General features: G+C 41.9%; 1 protein-coding gene across 1 annotated transcript; it reads left to right on the forward strand.

Moving 5' to 3' along the window:
- The first annotated feature begins 2,667 nt into the window (after nt 1-2,667).
- On the forward strand, nt 2,668-22,882 carry LOC139312961 (intercellular adhesion molecule 2-like). Its single transcript, XM_070938198.1, has 6 exons — nt 2,668-2,807; nt 3,765-3,836; nt 7,106-7,372; nt 14,202-14,498; nt 18,127-18,459; nt 21,075-22,882. The coding sequence occupies exons 2-6, from the start codon at nt 3,767-3,769 to the stop codon at nt 21,176-21,178; spliced, it is 1,071 nt and encodes a 356-aa protein (XP_070794299.1). The 5' UTR covers nt 2,668-2,807; nt 3,765-3,766; the 3' UTR covers nt 21,179-22,882.
- Nucleotides 22,883-23,898: the final 1,016 nt, after the last annotated feature.

Genomic DNA, 23,898 nt, shown 5'->3' on the forward strand with positions numbered 1-23,898 from the left:
AAAAACCCCAACTGACTGTGTTTAAAGTAAAAACACCCAACTGTGAGCTAAATAAAAAGGGATCAAAGTTATAGGCAAGGCTGGAAATATTAAAATTGATGGTAGCTGTCAAAGCCTACACCGGCATGCTGTATTTTTACCTCTTTTAATTTAATTTCTATTACATTAATAGAAATTAATGCTGAAGATTTTCAAATAACAATCCTTTCTTTTAAGTGAACATAATATTGCTGTTTGGGGAGAATGCAATAAATGGTAGTATTTTTTCCCTTGTGTGGAATAGTACACTAAATCTCAAAGAATCTAATTCTGTATCATATATGTATATGTATAATATGTATATAACCCCTTGCAGGTTATGTGTATAAATAAACAATTCTTCTTGTTGTCTTCAGCTAAGAGAAGCCAAGGCCAGGTTGTCCCATGTATGCAGGGTTAAATATAGCAGGTTTCATTCATGGAAGGAGGGTATGTAAACCTCAACATGCTCACAATGGCCTACAAATCCTGAATCTACAATCAGAAGGGTTTGGGAAGTCACAGCTATATCTGAAATTCCGAGGACTGTACAGGTGACAATTAAATTTGACCAGAGCAAGAGAGGAAGGCTTAAAAGATAAATGTCCAGTCACCAGAGCTGCTCACTGCCAAGGAAGTCTCACAGAAGGCAGTTCCATCCTGCAGCGCAAGTTGCTTGTCTCTCATTTCTCTTGATTGTTTCTCCAGCCAGTTTTGGAAATTCTTTTCCAGATTACAGCAAAACCTGGCAAAGGATCTAAAATGATGCTCAGTCTGGACTCCTGGCATCTCATGATTCAATTGATCACTGTTTCTTCCCCTTCTCACCCATGCAGGGAAGGCAAACTTCACCGATTAGCTCTGGTGAGGTTGGGTCTACCAATACCTGCCTTTTCATTTTAGGGATTGTTCCTTTCCCACTTATTCACTCTCTTTTGCCTTCCTTTCCCAAATGTTTATACATTTGGGTGCTTTCAGCCCTCCTTTGGTACTAGCATATAGTGTCCCAGGGTCATGTGATTGCCTTTTGTGACCTTTTGACAAGCAAAGTCAACAGGGAAGCCAGATTCACTTAAAAACTGGCTTGCTAATTTATCAACTGTTGTAGTAACTGGGTTACTAATTTATCAATCACTTAACAATTGTGGCAAGAAAAGTCATAAAATGTGGCAAACCTCACTTAACAAATGTCTCATTTAACAATAGAAATTTTGGGTTCAATTGTGATCATAATTTGAGACTATCTGAATTCGCTTTATATCTCAGTTTGTTAGGAGAGGGATTCCTTGACCCTCTTGATGATGATGATGATGATGATGATGTTATCAATTTCTTGATGGCAGTGAGGAGCTGGCATGAAATCAAGGAACCTTGATTTCATGATCAAGGAGAAATGTGGAGATCTTCCAAACTTGTGCTGTTTGGCAAACAACCATCCTATTTTTCAGGTTCTGAGAATTCTTTTATAGTTTGGTGAGGTGATTAAGGTGCTGGCCTAGAAACCAGGAGACTGTGAGTTCTAGTCCCTCCTTAGGCATGAAAACCAACTGAGTAACTTTGAGCCAGTTATTCTTTCTCAGCCCAACTCACTTCACAGGATTGTTGTTGTGGAAAAAATAAGAGGAGGAAGGAGTATTTGGTATGTTTGCTGCCTTGAGTTACTTATAAAAATAATAAATGTGGGACATAAAACAAACAAACGATGAACCAGAAGAACATTGGAAAGAGAAGTTTGTTTGGTTTGATTTAGTCTTCATCAGCCATCTTAACAAATCAGTGGGGTCAGATCAGCTGTATTGGGAAACCTCCATAAATTGTTGCTACAATACTTTATTGTCATATGGTATGTATGTATGTATGTATTAGAATTTTTCAATACTGTAAAAATGAATAAACAAAAGTTGCAATGAGAAAAAGCATAAAGAAAGAAGTTAGAAAAAAAATACAATTATGCCTTCTGCTCTCTTCTTTATTCAGCAATTATCATCTTAAATATCCTGTCTGTGCCTTTTTAATCCCAAAATTGTCATAATCTTATTGAATTCTAGGCTTGTTTGTACTTTGTAGCCACTTTGGAGTTTTCTGGTATCTTACAAGAAAACAAATTTCCAGAAATCAATTTACTTTACATTAGAATGCACTTTCTGATTGCCTTTGTAACACAGCGAGTGGTGAATTTAACTTTCCTTCCACAATTTGAGCATAACTGAAACTGTTGGTTATGAGATCCAGACTTCTGCCACTGCAAAGAGGGACTGGACTGAGCACCTTTGGCTGAGGGCAAATAATACCAACTGACAGACATAACTCTTGAATGAGCTACAGAGACTTTGGAGGCTGTAGTGCATATCCCTTCCACCCCTCCCCTTGAAAAAATGTTATTGATTTCCATGGAAGAGATAGACCTGCCAATACTTGAAAGGAAATGCCTTTCTGTTCAATGGGGCTTACTCCCCAAAAAGTGCTGCAGCTACAAAATATGTAATGAATAATAAAATATGTGTTATTAATAGTGTTAACACTGGTTGGTTAACACCCACTATTTGTTATTAATGCAAAGAGCTTCTCCTTCAGAGTTGTCTTTCTAGGAACTCAAAAGCTGGGGGCCTTATCTTTTCCTAACAGGAAGAAGTTTTGCCTGCCTGACTTTTACTACTACTAGCAACAGAAACCTCCTGGACCATTGACTGGAGAAGGCTTGTAGCAAGACAAGGCACTAACCACACGGAGACTATTTTGTCTTCTTCAGGTGCTCTTCCTCCTTTAAGCCACTTCTTCCACCAATGCAGGTAAGTGATAAAACCTCCTGAATCTCTTAATCATCTCAATATGGGGAGGACACCAAAACCTTCATTTCACAGAGAATCAGTCAAATGGATCTAAGCTGGCAAAGGGGTGGAAAATAGACTATGGGAGCAAAGTAGAAAGATGCTTAGAGCAGGCTTGTTTTTTCAAGCTTCCTTCACTTTAGAAGGCTTTGATGAAGAGAACATAAAATTGTCATGAATTTCTTGTTGCAAAGCAAAGAAGAAAAAGGAGAAATGTGTAAGAAAAAAAAGCAACTCTAGAGGATGTAAGAAAACCCAAGACGCACTTGGAGCAGAGGCAGAGGGGAAAAAACTCCTAGCAAATTGTAAAACAGTTAAAAAGAGTAAAAATAGAAATCACAAAATATAAGGAAACCCCCCCTTTTTTTACATACTTTACACATTTCATGGCATAAGAAGCACACATAAAAAAAGCAAAAAATCCACATTCAAACATTACAGCACTGAACACATGAAGAAGAAACCAGAACTTTTAAACTGACGAATAAAACCAGCAACAGCAACAGATTAAAATTGTTCCAAGACTTGCAGCAAGTCTTCAGCTCGCAAGGAAAAATTACCTGGAAGAACAAAAGCCCAACCCGATATCAGCAAAAGAAGAACAAATGGAAAAGAAATACAGAACTAAAATATTTCATTGGCATTTTGGAATATAGGGGAACATTCAGGACGGGTTATCTTGCATTCATGTTTTCAAGGAAGCATGTCAAGGAAGAGTTCAAATACTTCTCTACGTGCCAAAAGGTAGACAGGCAGGCCACCCCTAAGCTATAGGAATGGACTCTTGGGTCCTGGAGTCAGAGGTTGACACTGAGTTTGGTCTTCACCATTGCAGTTGTTCCTGGTGATTTATTCTAGCGTAATCTTTGAAGGACACATTTCTTAGTCAATGAGCTGCTTCTTTCCATTTCTTTTTAGCTATGGAGGTGAAAACCTGGAAGCTCTTCACTGCCTTTCTGTGTTGCACTGGATTCCTCCTGGCTCTTTCAAGTAAGTGTCCTGAAGCTGGAATCTATGCAGAACTTAATCTCCATTCTGGACTTTGTATTCACAAAGTCCAGAATGGAGTTTGAAGGTCTTTTGCTTTCCAAATTGTGACCCAACATGTGCTTTAAGCTACAGCGTCTGTTGTGTCATTCAACAGGCTGGTGAGGCACAAGCATTATATCCCAAGCTATGTGCAAGAGTCAGTATGAGAAATACTCCCCTTCATTTTCTGAATTGTCCATATGTGAATAATTGAGTCTTTAACTTAACAACATGAAACCTAGATCTCCTTTCAAGACGGACAATAGCGAAAGTACTTTCTTAGTGGTAACACAAAAATTAAGTAGTATTAATTTTTATTTTTTCCAAGTATTGAACTCTGGTTATACTTTTAATTTTAGCTAATTTCTGCATATGCATCTACCCAGGTTTCCTTGGCTATGGCCTTAAGTATACATTTTCTCTCAATGTATGTTTGTTGTACAGTTGTATATTTTTCATTTAATTTCATGAGCTGCCGATATATAACTATTGTAAATATGATGTATTTGGGAAGAATCTTCAGAAACTACAAGTAGAGAAATGCATTATTAGTAATAATAGTAAAGATATTAAGTCTTGCTGTCTTCTGCACAAGTGGAAGGTCCAGATATTAGCATCACAATGTGAATAAATAAATTATAAGATTGGATTAATTAGGGTATAAACTAATTATAAGTGATAGAATATTTTTCAATAAAAAGGGTCTTTTCCAGATAGTATCCCATCCCTCTGGTTTGAGACAAGAAAACTCAGCATGCTTCAACCCACTCTGGCGCCTTTCCATTTCAGAAGAAGGTTGCCTTGGCCGCTTCTAATCTATACGCTTCAGAAAATATCCTGAGAGGGAGTGCTTTGCATTCAGGCCATTATCAGGACCAACAGAAACCATCCTCATGCTGGCTGAAATAACACATTTCTCAACCATACTATGTAAGGATTAGATGTTATAAATGCACACTGCAAAGATGGCTGCTGTGTGCGAGCTCAAGAAATTTAACACGAGTTCTTGATTTTGTCTGAGGAAGGTTAGTTTGTACAATAGTGATGGGCCCAAGATCATGAAGATCTTGGAACAATACTGGTGTTAAATCAGGAAAGTTAAATTGGTTCTCTCTGGATTTCAGCATGTTCAATGGTCAAGGGTGGTAGGGTTTGTCTTCCAGTTTATCTTCCCATAGAAAAGCAGGGAGCAACTCTTTCTGGTTCTTTCCATCTCTAGCAAGGGAAAACAAGTGAACATACTCAGAGTGACAAAAAATCAGGAGTCTGGTAGCACCTTTTCCAACATTTTGTTTAAAAGATGTATAGCTGTTCTGAGCTGCATCTCACTTCCTCATCTGCCTAGAGTGGCTAGACTGAGGCAAGATTTAAATTGGGGCAAAAAGGGGAGGGGAAGAGGAGATGGTTATATGATGCAGGCTACATGCGAGACAGATTACAAGTACTTTATCAATTAATAGTTGTAATGTGTTAAAAAGCCATTGTGTTTGTTGAGATTTTTTTTTGAGACCTTCCCTTCTTCTTAGAGTTGAGAGAGAATGACTGGCTGGAGGACATCCAAAGGATTTCATACCTAAGGTGGGACTAGAACTCAGAGGCTCCCAATTTCTAGCCTGGTACCTTAACCACTATTGTACACGAAACTGGCTCTTGTTATTGTTAGAATAATGAAATAGGAAGGTAAGAAATGTTCTGCTTGAATAGTGACTTTGAAAAAGACAAAAAGAAGCCACTATTAAGCACAAGTAGGCAGAGATTAAAATGTTATGGGGAAACTTTGTCAATTTTCCCTGCATCTGTGTTAGTAAGATGTGATTTTTTGTTTTTAAGCTTTTCTGGACTTTTCTGCGAACTTTTTCCTGTTTATCCTATATAGAATCCAGAAGGGCATTGCTGGCAAATGATAGAGTATGTCACTTTAGAGCAGGAGTGTCAAACTGGCAGTCAATGGACCGAATGTATCACGTGTAGGCCACACCTGCCCCAGCTCTGTGAAGGGAAAATACGTCACGATATGTCATGTGATGACAACGTGATGCTGCAAGTTTGACACCCGTGCTTCAGAGTGTACTTATTGGAGCTGGTGATGATGCTGTTGATATAAGTTGTGGGAGCAAAATAGACATCTGGATTTGTGGCAGAGTCAGGTTCCTGTTTTAGCATCATTGTCCTGTTGTTGCTTGTGAGAATCTGCTTCACAATGGATGGCTGCTTATCTAAAATATCCTGTACTTGAGAAAATGAAGTGTCACAGACCATTATTAGCTTTAGCTTATTAATAATCTTTTGTGTGATTGAGCTGTGAGCTATAAGTGAAAACCAATGGTATTCTGTTCTGTTTTTGTGGTCTGTCTTTTAATAGATCTTCCCTGAGAACCAATCAGGTTCTATTGATTTGCCTGTTGATCTTGTTGGGTGGATACATTCAGCCTCCTGAATGTCTGGTTTAATTCTACCACTTGAGCATGACCATCAAGTGGGCCAGAACAAATGCCATTGTAGCATAGTGCCTGGATGTAGATGAGAGGGTAGCTTGGTTATGTGCTCTGGGTGGAAGCTAGCAGCATGTAGCTATGGTGTATATTGCCTATGTGTCCATTGTGTGATCTTTACTGTGACATTAAGGAAGTGGACTCATTCTGTAGATTCATTGAGTTGATGATGGAATGGAAGCTGTTAAGGTATTGATTGAATTTGTGCAGAAATTCTTTTTTATGAATCCAGATTGTGAAAACTGCCATGAATCACAAGTAAAGAAGTAGGTAAGAGTTGAGAAAATATAATTCGAGATCAGCTGTGAAATATTGACATATTGAGGAGGCAGGTGTGTGCCTTTTAATAAACATTTAATAAGAAAAATGTTCCACCAGAATCCTGATTGATTATTTTATTTTTTTGCTATGATAGACAAACAGCTAATTTACTCAGGGATAAAATTATGTATATGCTTCTGAAACAGGTGGTAATCCAAAAATTTAAAAGTAGTTTAGAAGTATAGTAATAAGAGTTAACTGCCCAGCGCAAAATTTTACAAACACCTTTCTTGATGCCAAGGTAGAAGCAGGTTACTATAATAGCTTCCTTTTCTGAATTTTTCATGGTGATATTGGTGGGCAAGATCTCAGCTGGCTGGGTGAGTGATTTAAACACTTTGGACAAAATCAGAATGAAATGACGCTATCTTGTTAATTCCTGTTCTTAACACATGTGTGTTTTTCTTGGGTTTTCAGGGGCTCAGGAGAAAGACTCAATAGCGCTCTTCAGAAAAGCTGTGGTGAAATTTGGAGGCTTCTTTGTGTTGAATTGCACAACGGGCAACAGCAGCAACAGTAGCTGTGATATTCAGGAGAGGTCTTCTCACAGATATGATTATAGAAAAGAAGGGCCTACCTGGAAAGCTTTCACTTTCATTGCTGTTTACTGGTCACTCAATGCATCTTGTGTTGTGACCTGTAATAATGAACCCAGCTCTCGGGAAACGATTGTCACAGTTTACCGTAAGTCAAATTCAGCTATGAAAGTTTATCATTTTGAATGTTGCCTACTGTGAAGGAGCCTTACTGAAGGATGGTGGAAGAGAAGGAGAAATTCTCTCTTCTTTGGGATCAGGTACTAAAATTCAACAAGATCAGAAAAGAAAATGGGGGCTCAGGAAGCCAAAAGTGAAACCTGAGAGTACAAATCTGCCAGATATAAAGGAAGATTTATAGCAGGGGTTTCAAACTTGATTTCATTGAGGGTCACATCAGGGTTGTGTATGACCTTGGAGGGCCGGGGTGGGCATGGCCAGGGTGGGCATGGCCAGCTCGACGTCAGCCATGTTGGGCATGCCTGGGTGGCCTGAGTGCTCTGCCAGTGGGCTCCTGAGCTCTGTTTTCGGCCATGACAGCCTCCTGCAACCCTCTGCCAGCGAAAATGGAGCTCTGTTTTCTCTGGCAGAGGCACCATGGGCCAGTCCTTCGCTGTTTCTAGGATGGCCCCACAGGCCAGATCTAAGCACCCTGTGGGCAGAATCTGGCCCACGGGCCTTGAGTTTGACACTCTTGATTTATAATGTCCAGAATAAGTCCCCAGGCATCTAGTAGGAATTTCCTCCCTCACAATTGCAGCAAAAATTTAGATCCCCCCCACCCCTGGAAAAACTACATTTCAAATCCCATTGCTACCGGTTCGCTCATGGATGCGCACGATGCTTCTGTGCATGTGCAGACACGTCCAGGCGGATGGGCGGATCCAGAGCGAATCGGTAGCAACCCACCACTGACTTTGTCCCATTTCTCCTTCTGACATCAATTGAAGAGGTTTTTATGCAACTAGGCCTTGAAATCCTTTATAATCTGTTTTAAATTTGCTTTTGACATTAAACTTCTTGGCTGCTGTCATCCCATTGATGGAGAAAAGCCATTCGAAGTTCCAATGTAATGTCAAGCATTTGTTTCAAAATCAATGCTTGACTGTTGAAGTCTAATCTTGCAGGTGGTAGTTATCTGGCATTTAAAATATCTACTGCTCACTCTAGTCACAATAAAAATTGTATACTAAAATGCCCCCAAAGTATCCCAGTAAAATAAAACAACAGAACTTGGTTTAGTTGAATGATTTGTTTCTGCCTTAGGTTAGGGAAAGTGTTAACTGTTTCACAGTTATAGTATCTCAGTCAGTGAAGTCCCTCCCTCTAGAAACCCTTCCAATCATGTCTGGGCATGTAGAAGAAAGTTTGTGAGGTTCCCTCAAGCTATATATAGGTAAAAAGAAAACACCTCTATCCTAAATCTCTCTAGGCTCAACTGTCAGTCTTACACAAACACACCCTCATGCAAGTTTGCATTAAAAAAAATAATAATGCTGGAATAGGGGCAACCATTTGAGACTCACAAGCACAGGGCCAGCCACTGGGGAACAATCTTGTATGGTGAACCAGACAGGAAATATGGCCAGATGAGCTGATAATACTTTATTGTAAGATTGCAGTTAAAGGAATCTTTCAAATCTGAAAATATATCTCTGTCCCAAAACCCCAATCTGTCAGCGTTCCAGAAAAACCCCAACTTCAAGTAAAGATGCGGAAGCAAACATTTTTCCAAAGTTCTCTTTACTAGAATAGGCAAACTGGCACATCTGGGAAAACCCGAATCTGAAAAGCCCGGGTTTTCCTTCTGTAAGTCAAAGCTCCCAAAACCATCCCCTTTTCCACCCAGTCGGTCACATGCTCCAATCAACGTCCGTTCCATCTCGACCCAGCCCCCTGACCACTCCTTCTTCAGATGCTGGATCGCCCTGACCTTGACCGACAGGAAGAATGCTATTATGTCTACTAACAACCCTTCTCCTTAATCTCCCCTCCTACTTTCCCACACATGAGAAGGTGGCAGTATTGAAGCTTCCGGCCTAATATGGCTTCCATAGCTGACACAATCTTCTTTACAGCCCAAAAAAATAGGGAGAGTCCCTTCTGAGCCACTTGCCCTGTCAGTATTCCAACTGAGATCTAAGTTGCCATTTATCTGATCCTTCCTCTGACTGTGTCTCTTTACCCTATCTCCCAAGGTCATTCCCATATACCACGACACTGGGTTTCCTTTGCTGCCAGTTCCTTGCCCATTCAGCTAAGCTGAATGTATGAGGTAGGGCTATCATAACTGCTATGCAAGAATCCAGATGATCCAGGGGCGGGCTGCTGGGGGTTCGCAGGGGTTCGGGAGAACCTCGAGCTAAGATTCTGTGCAGTTCGGAGAATTCCCAAATCCCACTCCTGGCTGACCCCACCCACCCGCCCCGCCCCTCCCAGGAGTCCCCATGTGGCCCGTTTTGGATGCAGGTAAGTGCAGGGCATGCATGGAGACTCAGGAAGATAAAAAAATGGGCCTATCGGAAGTTCGGGAAGGCCAGAAATGGGCCCATTTCTGCCCTCCAGAGGGCCTCCAGAGCCTGGGGAGGCCGTTTTCACTCTCCTGGAGGCTCAAGGAAAGCCTCCAGAGCCTGGGGAGGGCAAAAACCAGGGGTGGGTTCTATTTACCTTTACTACCTGTTCACAGAGAACAAGCAAAGCTGCGTTCTCAGCGCATGCACAGAAGCGTTTTGATAACATTAGGGTCAGTGGGCAGAGCCTCCCGCTGGTTTTACTACCGGTTCTATAGAACCGGTGCAAACCGGGGGCAACACACCACTGGCAAAAACACCCTGCCCCCCGCTGTGGTGCAGGAGGTCGACTAGGCCACACCTACCATGGCCACACCCACCCAGCAACCGGACAGAGAACTCCTTGCTAAAATTTTTGAAGCCCACCCCTGAGATGATCCCTAGATGACTGCAAAAAATGAGAGTTTCCAGTAGTTCTTTGTTTATTTAAGGGTCATGCAAATTTTTGCACCTCAGACACAATGATCCAAATGTAGGGCACCATGATGGAAGAGTAGCCTGGAAAGAAGAAGGAGCAAGTGAGAGAGGGAAGGAGGAGGAGGAGGAGGAGGAGGAGAAGGTTGTTCTGCAGCAACAACAGCAAGCGGCCTGGGCTAGAAGTAAAATATTGGCAGTCACTGCTAAATACTCTTCTCACTTCTCTCTTCCTTCCTCCTTAAGAAGGAAGGAGGGGAGAGAGCAGACAAATCCTGCAACTGTATATATTAGCTAATGTAGTAAAATCTATCCCTTTTCTGTAATGGCTGGCCATTTTCACTGTTTTGCAGAGCTTAAGTTGTTTTTAAAGAATGCAGCCACCAATGCTTCACTCCAAGTTCTCTCACACTTACATCTGCTGAGAAATCACTTTCCACCAACCTGCAGGGAGATCCATTATCTTTTTTCAAATGGGAGAAGGAAGCCTTTAGTGGGAGATAGAGAAGGACTGATGGCAGAATATAGACATATACAGGTAGTTCTCAATTTATAGCCACAATTGAGCCCAAAATTTTAGGGTTAGAGTCTGTACTGAGGAGGGCGATACCATCAGTACTGTAAGTGGGAGGGGCAGATATGGCGGGAGCAGGGGGCCATATCCAGTTATGGGGGTGCGCGCCCGCTGTCTCCGAGCGGTGGCACGCTCCGGCCCCCAATGCTCCTCTCGTTCCCCGGGTTGCGCAGATCCTCAGGGCCCGGGCCTTCGGCTGATGTTGTGCAACGCCAGGTCCGTTGTAAATAAAGCCCCCCTCATTTGTGATCTTCTTCAAGAGGGGGGAGCGGACCTGGTGGGTATTATGGAGACCTGGTTGGTCCAGGAGGGGTGGGTTCCCCTTGTTGAAATGTGCCCACCAGGCTTCCAAGCATTTCATCAGCCGAGGGTTCAGGAGAGGGCCGGGGGGGATAGCGGTTGTTATAAAGGAAGGTCTTGGTCCGAAGGAGGCCACTGTGCCTCAGATAACCGGATGTGAGTCCCTCTTTGTGAAGTGGGGTCATGGGGTTCATGGCTTCCATGACGGCCATGGACCTGACCCAGTTAGTTCATGGCCCTACACACATAGGGGGACACACTCTGGACTTGGTTTTCATCTCTGCCCAGTGGCTTAATGGTTTAGATATAGGGGATGTAGTGATTAAACCCTTGTTATGGTCTGACTATTCTCTCCTTCAACTTGACGTTCAAACTGCTACACCCCGCCGCAGGGAGGCGGAACCGACTAGGTGGTTCCGCCCCAGGCACTTGATGGATCCTGATAGGTTCCAGATGGAGCTTGGGCCTTTCCCTGAGGCTCTGGCTCATGACCTGGCTGAAGACCTGGTGGCTGCCTGGGATAGGGTGGCCGCTGGAGCTTTGGACCGTGTCGTGCCTTTGCAGCCTCTGACCTACCGCCGATCTCACTTAGCTCCCTGGTTCTCCGAGAAGCTGAGGGAGATGAAGCACCGGAAAAGACGCCTAGAGAGCAGTTGGAGGGCTAGCCTTTCCGAATCCGACTGAACACTGGTAAGGTCTCATATTAAGACCTACCTAGTGGCGATAAAAATGGCAAAGTTTAATTATTTTTCTGTTCTTATCGCATCTGCAGATAACCGCCCAGCTGCCCTGTTCAAGGTGACCCACTCCCTGCTCCATCCGGGAGCGCGGGAGGACCCCTTGGAGGGCAGGGCTGAGGATTTTGTGCAGTATCTGCATGACAAAGTCGCTCAAATTCGGGAAGGCCTGGACTCTGACTGGGTAGATACAGGCGGGGTGGCGGAGACAGGTCTTGAGAGCGTTTGACCCAGTGACCCCTGAAGACGTGGACAGGATTCTGGGTAGATTTAGTGTGGCCACTTGTTTATTGGACCCGTGTCCCTCCTGGTTGGTGCTGGCTTCCCGGGAGGTTACACGAGGCTGGCTCCAGGGGGTTGTTAACGCTTCTTTGAGAGAGGGCTACTTTCCTGCCGCCTTGAAAGAGGCGGTGGTGAGGCCCCTCCTCAAGAAGCCCTCCCTGGACCCGACTGTTTTAGCAAATTATCGTCCAGTCTCCAACCTTCGCTTTCTGGCGAAGGTTGTTGAGAGTGTGGTGGCACGACAGTTTCCACAGTACCTGGATGAAGCGGTCTATCTCGATCCGTTCCAGTCAGGCTTCAGGCCTAGGCACAGCACGGAAACGCCATGGTCGCATTGGTTGATGATTTCTGGAGGGCTCGGGACAGGGGCTGTTCCTCTGTCCTGGTCCTGTTAGATCTCTCAGCGGCTTTTGATACCATCGACCATGGTATCATGCTGTGCCGGTTGGAGGGGTTAGGGGTGGGGGGCACCGTGTTGCAGTGGTTCTCCTCCTTCCTCTCTGACCAGTCACAGTTTGTGTTGACGGGGGGCAAGAGGTCGACCCCGAGGCGCCTTGTATGTAGGGTGCCGCAGGGGTCGGTCCTCTTGCCCCTTCTGTTCAACATTTATGTGAAGCCGCTGGGTGAGATCATCCGTGGTTTTGGGGTGAAGTACCATCAGTACGCTGATGACACTCAGCTGTACATCTCCACCCCAGACCACCCCAATGATGCCCTTGACATTATTTCCTGGTGTCTGGAGGCCGTACGGATCTGGATGGGGAGAAACAGGCTCAAGCTCAACCCATCCAAGACCAAGTGGCTGTGGCTTCCGGCGTCCTGATATAGTCAGTTGGTGCCATCTCTGACTATTGGGGGCGAGTTGTTGGCCCCCACAAAGAGGGCTCGCAACTTGGGTGTCCTCCTGGATGCACAGCTGTCTTTAGAAGAGCATGTGATGGCCGTGGCCAGGGGGGCTTTTTATCAGTTTCGCCTGATTCGCCAGTTGCGTCCCTTTCTGGATCGGGACTCCTTACGCACGGTCACTCATGCCCCTGTCACTTCCCGCCTGGACTACTGCAATGCTCTCTACATGGGGCTCCCCTTGAAGAGCATCCGGAGGCTCCAAGTGGTCCAGAATGCGGCCACGTGGGTGATTATGGGAGCGTCATGGCGCTCCCATGTAACACCTCTCCTGCGTGAGCTGCACTGGCTCCCGGTGGTCCTCCAGGTGCGATTCAAGGTGTTGGTGACCACCTTTAGAGCGCTCCGTGGCTTAGGGCCTGGATATTTACGGACCGCCTTCTGCCACCAAGAGCCTCCCACCGGCCAGTACGCTCCCACAGAGAGGGGCTCCTCCGGGTGCCATCGGCCAAACAATGCCGACTGGCGGCCCCCAGGGGCAGAGCTTTCTCTGTGGGACCACCTGTCCTCTGGAACGAGCTCCCCCCGGAGATATGGACAATTCTGGACTTACGTACTTTCTGTCGGGCCCTCAAAACCTTTTTATTTCATCAAGTCGGGCTGGCCTAATCTCTCCAATTGTGTATTTTAATTTGGATTTTTAATGGGGGATTTTAACTGTCAGGCCAAAATGTTTAATTTATTTTTAAATTGTTTTTAAATTTTGTATTTGATGTTTTTTACTTCTGGCTGTTCACCACCCTGATTCCTTTGGCAGAAGGGCGGTATATAAATTTAAATATTAAATTAAATTAAAATATTAAAAATTTATGTTGTTAAGTGAGAAATTTGTTAAGTGAGTTTGCTCCATTTTACAACTTTTCTTGCTTCATTTGTTAAGAGAATCACTGCAGTTCTTAAGTTAGTAACATGGTTGTTAAGTGAATCTGGCTTTCTCCATCGATTTTACTTCTCAGAAGGTCACAAAAGGGAATCACTTGGCTCTAGGACAGCGCAACCATCATAAATGGGAGTCAGCTGTCAATCATCCGAATTTAAATTACATGACTATGGGGATGCTGCAAAGGTCATAAGTGTGAAAAGTAGTCATAAGTCACTTTGAACAGTCACTAAATGAACTGTTGTAAATCAAGGACTACCTGTATCATCTCTCCTCTAAACATTGAAGATGTTTGGCTATATCTTATTCTGTTACAGAACCTCCACAGAAGATTGAGCTGGATCCAGTACCAGAAATGGAAGTGGGCAAGTTGTATAATTTAACATGCCGAGTTTTTGGTGTAGCCCCCATTCAGAGCCTCACTGTGACTTTGCTGAAAGGGGAAGAGCAACTTCTGGTAAAGACCTTTGAGGATCATACTTACCCTGAGGCTGGTGATGTTGTGGTGAACCATAGCATAATAGCTCAGGAAGATGATTACAGCAAGACAATCACCTGCCAAACATCCCTGGATCTGAGACCAAGAGGACCACTCCTGAAAAACACCTCCCACGGTACATCATTGTGCACTCTTGATGAGATCCCATCCATTGCTCCAGTTCTGATTTTGACATACTTCACTCTGTAGTTACAGAGTATAACAATCCCCCCCATGGGGTAGACGAGATGGGTGGGTGAGAAAAAAGGTCTCCCACCCTTTTAATCTGATCCCACTATTTTGTCTTCGTAAAGATTTTAGTGAGCTCCCATTCATTTCCTTTAAAGCAGGTCTTCCCAAATTGCCTTTCTTGAGATTCGGGCCGTCTAAATGTCCTATAGTGACCACCCTCCAGAATAGCAGTAGTTAAGGTCAGACAGAGAAACATGCAAGACCAGGACAAAAAAAAAAAAAGAGAGAGAGAGAGATGGAACTGGAACTTGAGGAAAATTAAATGAATTAGAGTTAATAAGGTCTCATCCTTTAATAACTTCCTGTTCTTTCACATTAAAGTTAGATGGCAACTTTTAGAGGGGCCTGTGGACTGCTCTGGAGAGGATAGGCCAGCCCTGAGGCCTCAGTCCTCCTCTGCTATGAAGACAACTGCAGCAGTCAAAGGTCTAAACAAAAATTGTAACAAAAGAAAAGACGTCATCACAGCCCCAATTTCAAGGCATAATCAGGGCACTGATCGCAATATCTTTCAAAATCTAGTGCTGTGGGAAATGAAGCATTAGCAGGAGGGAGGGAGAGAGGGAGGGAAGGAAGGAAGGAAGGAAGGAAGGAAGGAAGGAAGGAAGGAAGGAAGGAAGGAAAATAGGGGAAAGAAGCGTGTTTCAGTCTATATGTTCAGGGTTGGTGGAATTCTCACCCCCTACTTGCACTGTACCTCACTAAACTTGCAGCAGTAATGGTGATAACAATGTAAAAGAATTTCAGCTTTAGGAATTAAATACTTTTGAAAATGCCGAAGGGCATTTTTATAAGCAGGCCTCACTTAACATCCACAACTGAGCCTGGGATTTCCATTGTTAAGTCATTGCGGTCAGTAAGTGGGTCACCACGCAACTGACTCAATTTTGTGACTGTTTTTATGATACCCATAAAGCGAGTCATTATGGTAATTAAGCAAATTATATGATCATTCAGTGAATCCATTCTCCCAAATGGGCATTTTTGCCAAACTGCAAAAAAATAACAACACCACCCACCTTGACAAAAAACACAAGAAACTGGCAAAAAAATAACAAATCGTGATAATGTTACCATGGCACATTGCTACTGGTCATACCGTAGATGCAAGCTGCTTGCCAAACTCTGGAAATGTGACCACGTGACTGTGGGCTGGGGGGATGCAAAAGCTGTAACTTTGAGGACAGGTTGTAAATAACTTCTGGTTCTGGGGTTTTGTTGTAATTTTGAACAGCCATTAAGTGAGTGAGGGCTACCTGTGCATCTACTGCATCTAATGCAGTAAATAGCAGCAACTTACAAAAACCCTTTAACAAAGTATTGCTTCAATGCAAATGCGCCACCAGCTTTAAAAGAAACATGGCACAATTAGACTTGAAGTAGAGATTAATTAAAGCCCCCAAATTCACTTCTCTCCATCACACTGCCATTGAAAGAGACTGATAGTTCAATGGCAAACCCAGCAAAATCTTTTTTGGAAAGATTCTGGATTTTTGGAAGAGAGTGCCAGAAGTCTTCCACTCCTTCCTCAGCATGTGTTCTGGAGAGTGATTGTGGTGTCTTCTCCTGCTGGTAGATGATTTTGTCTGCAGAAAGAAGGAAAGTTGAAGAAACCACTGCTCACTCTCCTGAAAGATTCCTGCACTAAATCTATAAGGACAGCTATGCTTCCTGGTCTTGTTGATCTGTATCAGTGTAATCCATGACACCATTTTTCTGTTGCACTCAAGGATGTGCAAAACATATACTTTAGTATGGCCATATGTTGTGGACTATTATCTTCAACATTCGTAAGAGTCAGGAGAAAGGAAGAAGAATGAATAGCAAGAAGAGGAAGCTGGCAGTTGATTTATAATCTATTGAGTCCACCACCCAGCTTGTCCAGTGCAAAAAGCAACATCCTCTTCCTCTTGCCCTTTTAATTATGTCCTGCCAAAAGATGAAAACAGATTTTTAAATCATCATCTCCCCCCCCCCCCAAACACATACACAGCTTCTCTGGCAGCCTCTCTGGAGTAGCTATTCTCTTAGTTTAGGGTGGAGGGCTAGAATCTCCTAAAACACTACATATACATTCCGTATGTACTCTAAAAAGAGATTTGAAAGGGCAATTCTTATATCCTCTTATATTAGTATTCATTCATTTATATCTTGCCTTTATTCAAGAGGCGTAATGCTCCTCCTAGTTTTCCCCATAATAACTCTTGAGTAGGTTGGGCTGAGAGAAAGTGATGGCCCAAACTCACCTTGAAAGCTTCCAAGGCCAGCCGTGGAGTAGAATTTAGGTCTTGCTGCCTCTAACCCAGCATTTTAAGCACACTGCCTTCCTTCCTACAACTGGAAAAAGAGCATCATGTTTTACACAAAGGCCATGTTTACAAACAGTTAACTCAATTTTAACACCCTGAAGCATAAACTAACTATAAGTGCTATAACATGACACACTAAAGTATAAATAGGTTGGCGAGCTTGTCAAGTGCGTAGTTCAGTGTGTAGTTGAAATACAGTAAAGGATAGACAACTGTGATCAGATGAATTAAGATACTTACAGGCTTTGGTGGGAAAACATCTCACAAAAATATGTTCTAAAAGGGTGATTCATCAAAGATGTTGCTACTTAAAAAAGGATCAGGGCTGTGGTTGATGTGTGAAAGTAGGTTTTCAATACAATTTCAGTCTCAAGAACTCTGCTATCAAATTAAGGATGATTTATTGTTCCTTGGATAAAATTAGAAATGAAGATTAGAAATGATTGGTCATTTAATGTCCATTTCAGCATAGAATTTCAAGGGAAACTCAGTAGTGTACCTTTCATGACCAAATTTTGTCTTATGAGCCGAAATGTTCTAATCTAAGATGTCAAAATAGTGTGTTAAGAAACACTATCACAAAATTGGTCCTGAAGACTCAATACTTGCCTGCTAGATAGAGCCACAAGGTAAAATAGCAATCAACACTTAATTTGTTTAGATTATCTAACATAATCAAGTACATACAGTATGTTCTTGTGTTAGATACATGAATATCCCAGAAGAAAAAGCCTATCAGCCATTTAAATTTCTAAAACTGCCTGTCATTTGAACCATTACTTAGGTATTCATTACTGTAGTCTAATTAATGCTGTAAACTTGGAATTTGGGGGCTACTAAAAAATCTTTAAAGAGACATTTTCCATGTAGGGTATTTTGTAGTGATTCAGGGAGATCCAGTCTGTTTAAACCACAGCCCTACTTCCGACTCCTTGATTGACAGGAGCCTGAAAGAGAAAGAACAATGCAAGAAATTTCTAAGTTTTCAAGATTTCTAAGGGGTGGTGGCAGCAATCTTCAAATTTGGCAAACGGGGGATATCTTTCACCTTGAAGTGGTCAATGGGGAGTAGCGAAGGAACCCTGGAAGAGCTTAAATCCATCCAACTATTGGCAGGAGAGCAGGGAAGACAAATATTCCATCTCTCTCAGAGAAGAAACCCAGCCATTCAGTCCAGTTAATGTTGTCTTTCTTTGGCCACAGATGCCACTACAGGACGTCTCGAGCAAATGACCCTGGAACTCCAGAAGCCATCGCCAGGCCAGAGCTGGTCCTATAACCTGATATGCCACATAATAAGAGTCAATCCCTGCCTTAGCCTTGTGGTGACCTTTTTTAAAGGGTCAAAGAGGTTGGGTGCACCAAGTTTTACAAACTGTACTTGGGTTGAAACAGAAAACTATACGGTCACTCTCTCTGTCACCCTCCATCCAGAGGACCATGGTCAGGAAGCTTATTGTCACGCAGCCGTGCATTTCAGCCTACAGGAACCAGTCTATCAAATCAAATCTTCAGAGGTTTCACTCAAGACTGCTGGTAAGTTTGCAAGCCAAGAAGCTTTACTGAACAGACACGCCAGTCAGACCCTTGTCTCATTGCAGAAATGTAGCAACAGCTTCCCCATTCTCTGGGGAAGATCAAACAATGTGTTTTTTTCCTTGTTATTATAAAAGCCATATAAATGGTGAACAGCCAGTTCAGACATATTTCGGAGAGAGGAGGGGGACAGATGTTTACTGTTGTATTTTTCTTTTAAACAGCATTAACTCTTTCTCCATTTTTTAAAAAAGGAATGCATACACAATTACATGCATGTTTAAGATCAGAGGAGCAGTTCTTATTCACTAGGAAAATTTAAGTGATCTTCACGTGACAGATGCCATATGCTCGATTTTTTTGTGCCCAGTTAGTTTGGGAAAAGACTGCTGCTCCTGTTGTGTGCCAGTTGGCCCTAGGCGCCAAGGAACACAATGAAGATAAAACATGGACAATGGGCTGGGGAAGAAAAAGATTGCAACATCAGAACTGTAAGCTTTATGACTGCCAAGAGTGTTTTTTATACAGCATTTGGATCAATTCTGGGTGCTTCATTTTTGGAGGTTTTCAAGAAAAGACTGAACAACTAGGGGTGGAATAAGGACCCCTGTCAAAGGCAGGGGTTGAACTAAAGACCCCCAAGATCCCTTCCAGACCTATGATTCTATGGTAGAACTCAGAATGCCATCAAGGGAAGGCTGATTAGTGTTTAAAAACAAAATGCCAAGATTTTAAACCAGGGTCTTCCCCAAAAGTCTCTCTCTTACCCACATGTATAACAAGACTTTATTATAAGTATGCAGAAAAAGCAAGTGTAGCAAGCAACTCAGGTAGGAGAGAAAAGGGCTCTATAGATGCTCAGAGACTTTTCTTTATTATATAATATGAAGGGACCACATCATAATGTTGAGGTTGCCAGCCAGCTATGAAACATACCATTCTAGACGACCTCTTCATATCAATTCCTGCTTGTTTAGTTATGCTTAGAAAGTTACTTTAATTAAATATGTTTCATCAACTCATTTTTAAAATAAGGACTAATCTTTCCTATCCTGTTCTTCAGCTAATACATTTCTGAAATAAAGGTGACATATTAATTTATCTTCCATGTCACAGATTGACTATAGTGCCTTTATTTACTATTTCATAATATTTCTATTGTATATATCCTTTCAATTAATATCACCAAGACTGGTACACTAGATCGTATTATACACAATAACTGAGAAACAAAACAAAACGGCAGAAAAATAGTTGAGACTGGAAGAATCTTAACTTGGAGAGGAAGTGATTCCACAAATGGGAAATGGTACAGTGAAAAGCGTATTCACATGAGTCCATGAATAGTGAAAGGAGTATTGTCCCCCACAAGGGAACATTTGCAAGCTCCCCACCCAAAAAACTGGATAAATTCTACCTGAGAAAAGCCTCTTATCTCTTCCCCATTTAATTTAATTTAATTTAATTTAATTTAATTTAATTTAATTTAATTTATGTAATTAATTCAAATTACTTTATTCAATTGAGGCACAATCCAATTCCGAACAACTCTGGGTGTCTCATAATCTAACAAAAATAGAATAATAAAATATAATACAATTTAAAAAACAAATCCAAACAAAAATAAACAAGGGGTTAAAGGATTATAGTGAATAATCTGAACTGCAGCAATTGGCAACCAGGGCTGGAGTTGAGGAACACACCCAGTTTTCCAGTCAATGCTTGGACATATCAAAGAAGAATCGTATTTAGCATTCTATCAAGAGAATCAGGAAACTAAATTTTTAAATGAAACTTTCCTTGATGGAGAAAAGAAAATTATGCCTTGTGAGTAAAGCATATCATATTTTTCTCCTTGTAGAACTCAAGCTATTTTTTGTGGTTCCTCATATTAACTCACTTATTTTCCCAAAATCTTTGGCTTAACCACCTAAGGATTATCTGAATTACATGAACTGAAACATGTAAAACTGTGGTCACTGCAGTCACCCCAGATTTAGTGTAGAGTTGTCTTTACGCAAAATTTTCTTTTGCTGTTGAGTTATAAATTCAGTCTAAAATGAACAAATAATTGCTAATATACTGAAATATTATTTCTTGAAATTTAAGAGGTCTGAAATTTATAGTATGAGTTAAAGATGTACTAATTCAATGGCTGAAAAAATGGTTGTGAATTTTTGTGTGAACATATGTAAAATGCAATATCCCAGCAGACTGCTATTTCTGTTAGTTGAGTTTATTTTTCATCTTACAATATAACTGTAAGCTGGTGGTGGGGTATAATCAAATAATAGATGCTTATACCCTCAGATGTCATATGCTCTTCAGAGCCAGTTTCAGATCATATTAATGTAATATTCTGCTTGGAAAATATGAAGCAAGCTGGTTGTTTGTCACATGTGAAGTACAGCTATGCTTATTAATGTTTAATTTGATTTGGAGAATTTGTAGTTCTTTTATAATATAAAGTAGTATAATAGCCTTATTAATGCAATTGGGCGATACATTGAATTCTCTCTGCAAAGTTCACCCACCCTAAAATATGTAAATATTTTGACAATAATGTTGTGATGTTTCATTCTCCTTTTCTAATTGTCCTCCTATTTGATTTTCAGAATCCTATTTGGCTATCATTGTAGCTGTTACTGCTGTTGCTGCTTTGCTAGTCTGTGTGCTGGGGGTCTTTCTCATCTTCATCATTAAACTTTGGATCAATTAATGCAATGGAAAGGGAAACTCAATGAATCAAAAATCTATATATTATTTAAGAAGAGTGACCAGAGTAAACGTTCTGCTTCACGAACATCTCATTTGCAAGGAATGTGTCATGACACAATAGTGAATCATTTTATATATGGAAAGAATATTAAGAAAAGCTCACAATATCATATCCAGGTTTCATCTTGAGCATGTGGACATTGGAATCAGGAAAACATGACCCGTTCTCCGGCATTCTTCTTCCTGCTTGAAATATTCCATTACAAGGTACTAAAGATGGCTTCCAGGCCTGACACAATGATTGGCTGGTGTCATAAACCTTTGTGAGATGGATTCCCATCAAGTCATAGCTTGAAGGACTGTTTACATTTGAGGATTTTTTGATAATTATAAAATGAGCAGTGATCATTCATATATTTTTACAAGGACCGCATTTCCTAGAAGATGCACATGGGAAAGGAATGTCAACAATCATGTATGATCTATTCATTCTTTTAATAAATGGACAGGGAAATATTATATTCATGTAAATTCCCTTCCCCTTCCCCTAGTATATATAATATTATAGAATGAAGTGAATAATGCATTTATTAGCAATACAACAACTTTGTAACTATAATACTTTGAGAATAAGTAATGAAATACAAGTACAAATGTATACAAAATTGGGGACATTTGCTACCAAAGAAACCCATAGGAAAGTGGAGTATCAGGACATAAATTAGCACAATGAAATCAATGGCCATTTTCTATTCAACAATACTAACATTCTATATTTCCAGGTATTCAGAGTATTTTCAGTATGTAGCTACAGAAATTTAAGGGAACAGGACAATAGCCTGAACCTGAATACCTGAAAACTGCACCAACAAGTTGCTTTCTCATTCTAACAATTGGTTAAAGAAATGAAATTGTATCTTCCAATGACTGTTTAACATAACTCAAGGATTTTGCACGGCAAGACAGTCAATATAGGAGTGATCAATTGCCCTTGGACTGCAAAGTAAAATAAGAGAAGAAAGAACTTTTTTCAGCTTCTTGTGGCTGAAAAATTCCTGCACAACTTTTCTGCAGAACTTGGGAGGGAAGGCTGTTCCACCAGGCCTGGGGAATAAAGGCTATTCAATGATAACATGAAGATAAGCAACTGATTAAAATGCTTCTTCAAATAAAATGTCATAATTGCTGGTTAAACAAGGTGAATATAAACAGAGATAATCTGAAGGGAGATGAAGAAAGAAAAATATGAATTATTTAGTGCAAGCCCAGAAGTATATCCACCTGATAAAGTGCGAGAGCTCAATTTGATGAGTTTTATCAGAGTTACCTAGGATTCATGGTGGCCATGTGCAGCAACTTACACTAAAGATACAGAGACTCAGCCAGAGATTCAGGGCAACAGCCTTTCTTTGACATCAAAGAGAGTTAAGAAAAGATTTCTGCCCCAGGCTTCACCAGCAGCCGTGAAGAGGCTGGAATATGACAAACAAGGGCCACAAGGAAGGCACTGCTTTAGAAAGATCTTTAAAACCAGCAGAACTAGCAAACAAATACAAACCTATCTCATGTTATTCTGTTTTTAAAAGTTTGCCAAACACCTACAGTTGATTTTTTTAAAATTGTGCTTTCTTAATCATACCCAACAAAAGTATGTGTGTGTATAACTGGATGACAACATGAAATAAAAGTTAACTGCCACCCAAAATACTGGAAATTAACTTAATTAAACAAGTTTTAAAATCTGACAAACTACTGATATCTTCTTCCTTGTTCCTTTGTCCAAAATTACTACCACCAGAAGTAAAAGCACACCCAAGCTTAACACAAATATTAACAAACATTTCAGCAAACCACAGCTTGGGATGGTGGTGAGGGAGTAACTGTCCCAAAGTAACCCAGTGAGCTCCATGACTGAGTGGAGTTTTGAATCCGGGTTTCCCCGAAGTCCAGCATTTTAACCGCTGCAAAACAAAATATGCATTTTCTCCTAGAGTTTTTTTTAAAAACATTCTTATATAACAGGACCCTTATATAACAGTTGGAAGGGTTGGGGGTGGGAGGCACCGTTTTACGGTGGTTCTCCTCCTTTCTCTCCGACCGGTCGCAGTCTGTGTTGACAGGGGGGCAGAGATCGACCCCGAGGCCCCTTATATGTGGGGTGCCGCAGGGATCGGTCCTCTCGCCCCTTCTGTTCAACATTTATGTAAAGCCGCTGGGCGAGATCATCCGTGGTTTCGGGGTGAAGTACCATCTGTACGCTGATGACACCCAGCTGTACATCTCCACCCCGGACCACCCCAACGATGCCCTTGAAGTGATGTCCCAGTGCCTGGAGGCCGTACGGATCTGGATGGGGAGAAACGGGCTCAGGCTCAACCCATCCAAGACCGAGTGGCTGTGGTTTCCGACGTCCCGATATAGTCAGCTGGTGCCATCGCTGGCTATTGGGGGCGAATCATTGGCCCCCACGGAAAGGGCTCGTAACTTGGGCGTCCTCCTGGACTCACGGCTGTCTTTAGAAGAGCACTTGACGGCCGTGACCGGGAGGATTTTTCATCAGGTTCGCCTGATTTGCCAGTTGCGTCCCTTTCTAGATCGGGACTCGTTACGCACAGTCACTCATGCCCTCGTCACCTCTCGTTTGGACTATTGTAATGCTCTCTACATGGGGCTCCCCTTGAGGTGCACCCGGAGGCTCCAACTGGCGCAGAGTGCGGCCGC

Source organism: Pituophis catenifer, unplaced genomic scaffold, assembly GCF_029215685.1.
Source record: "Pituophis catenifer annectens isolate HBS135680 unplaced genomic scaffold, rPitCat1.0.hap2 SCAF_2, whole genome shotgun sequence".
NCBI lineage: Eukaryota > Metazoa > Chordata > Lepidosauria > Squamata > Colubridae > Pituophis > Pituophis catenifer.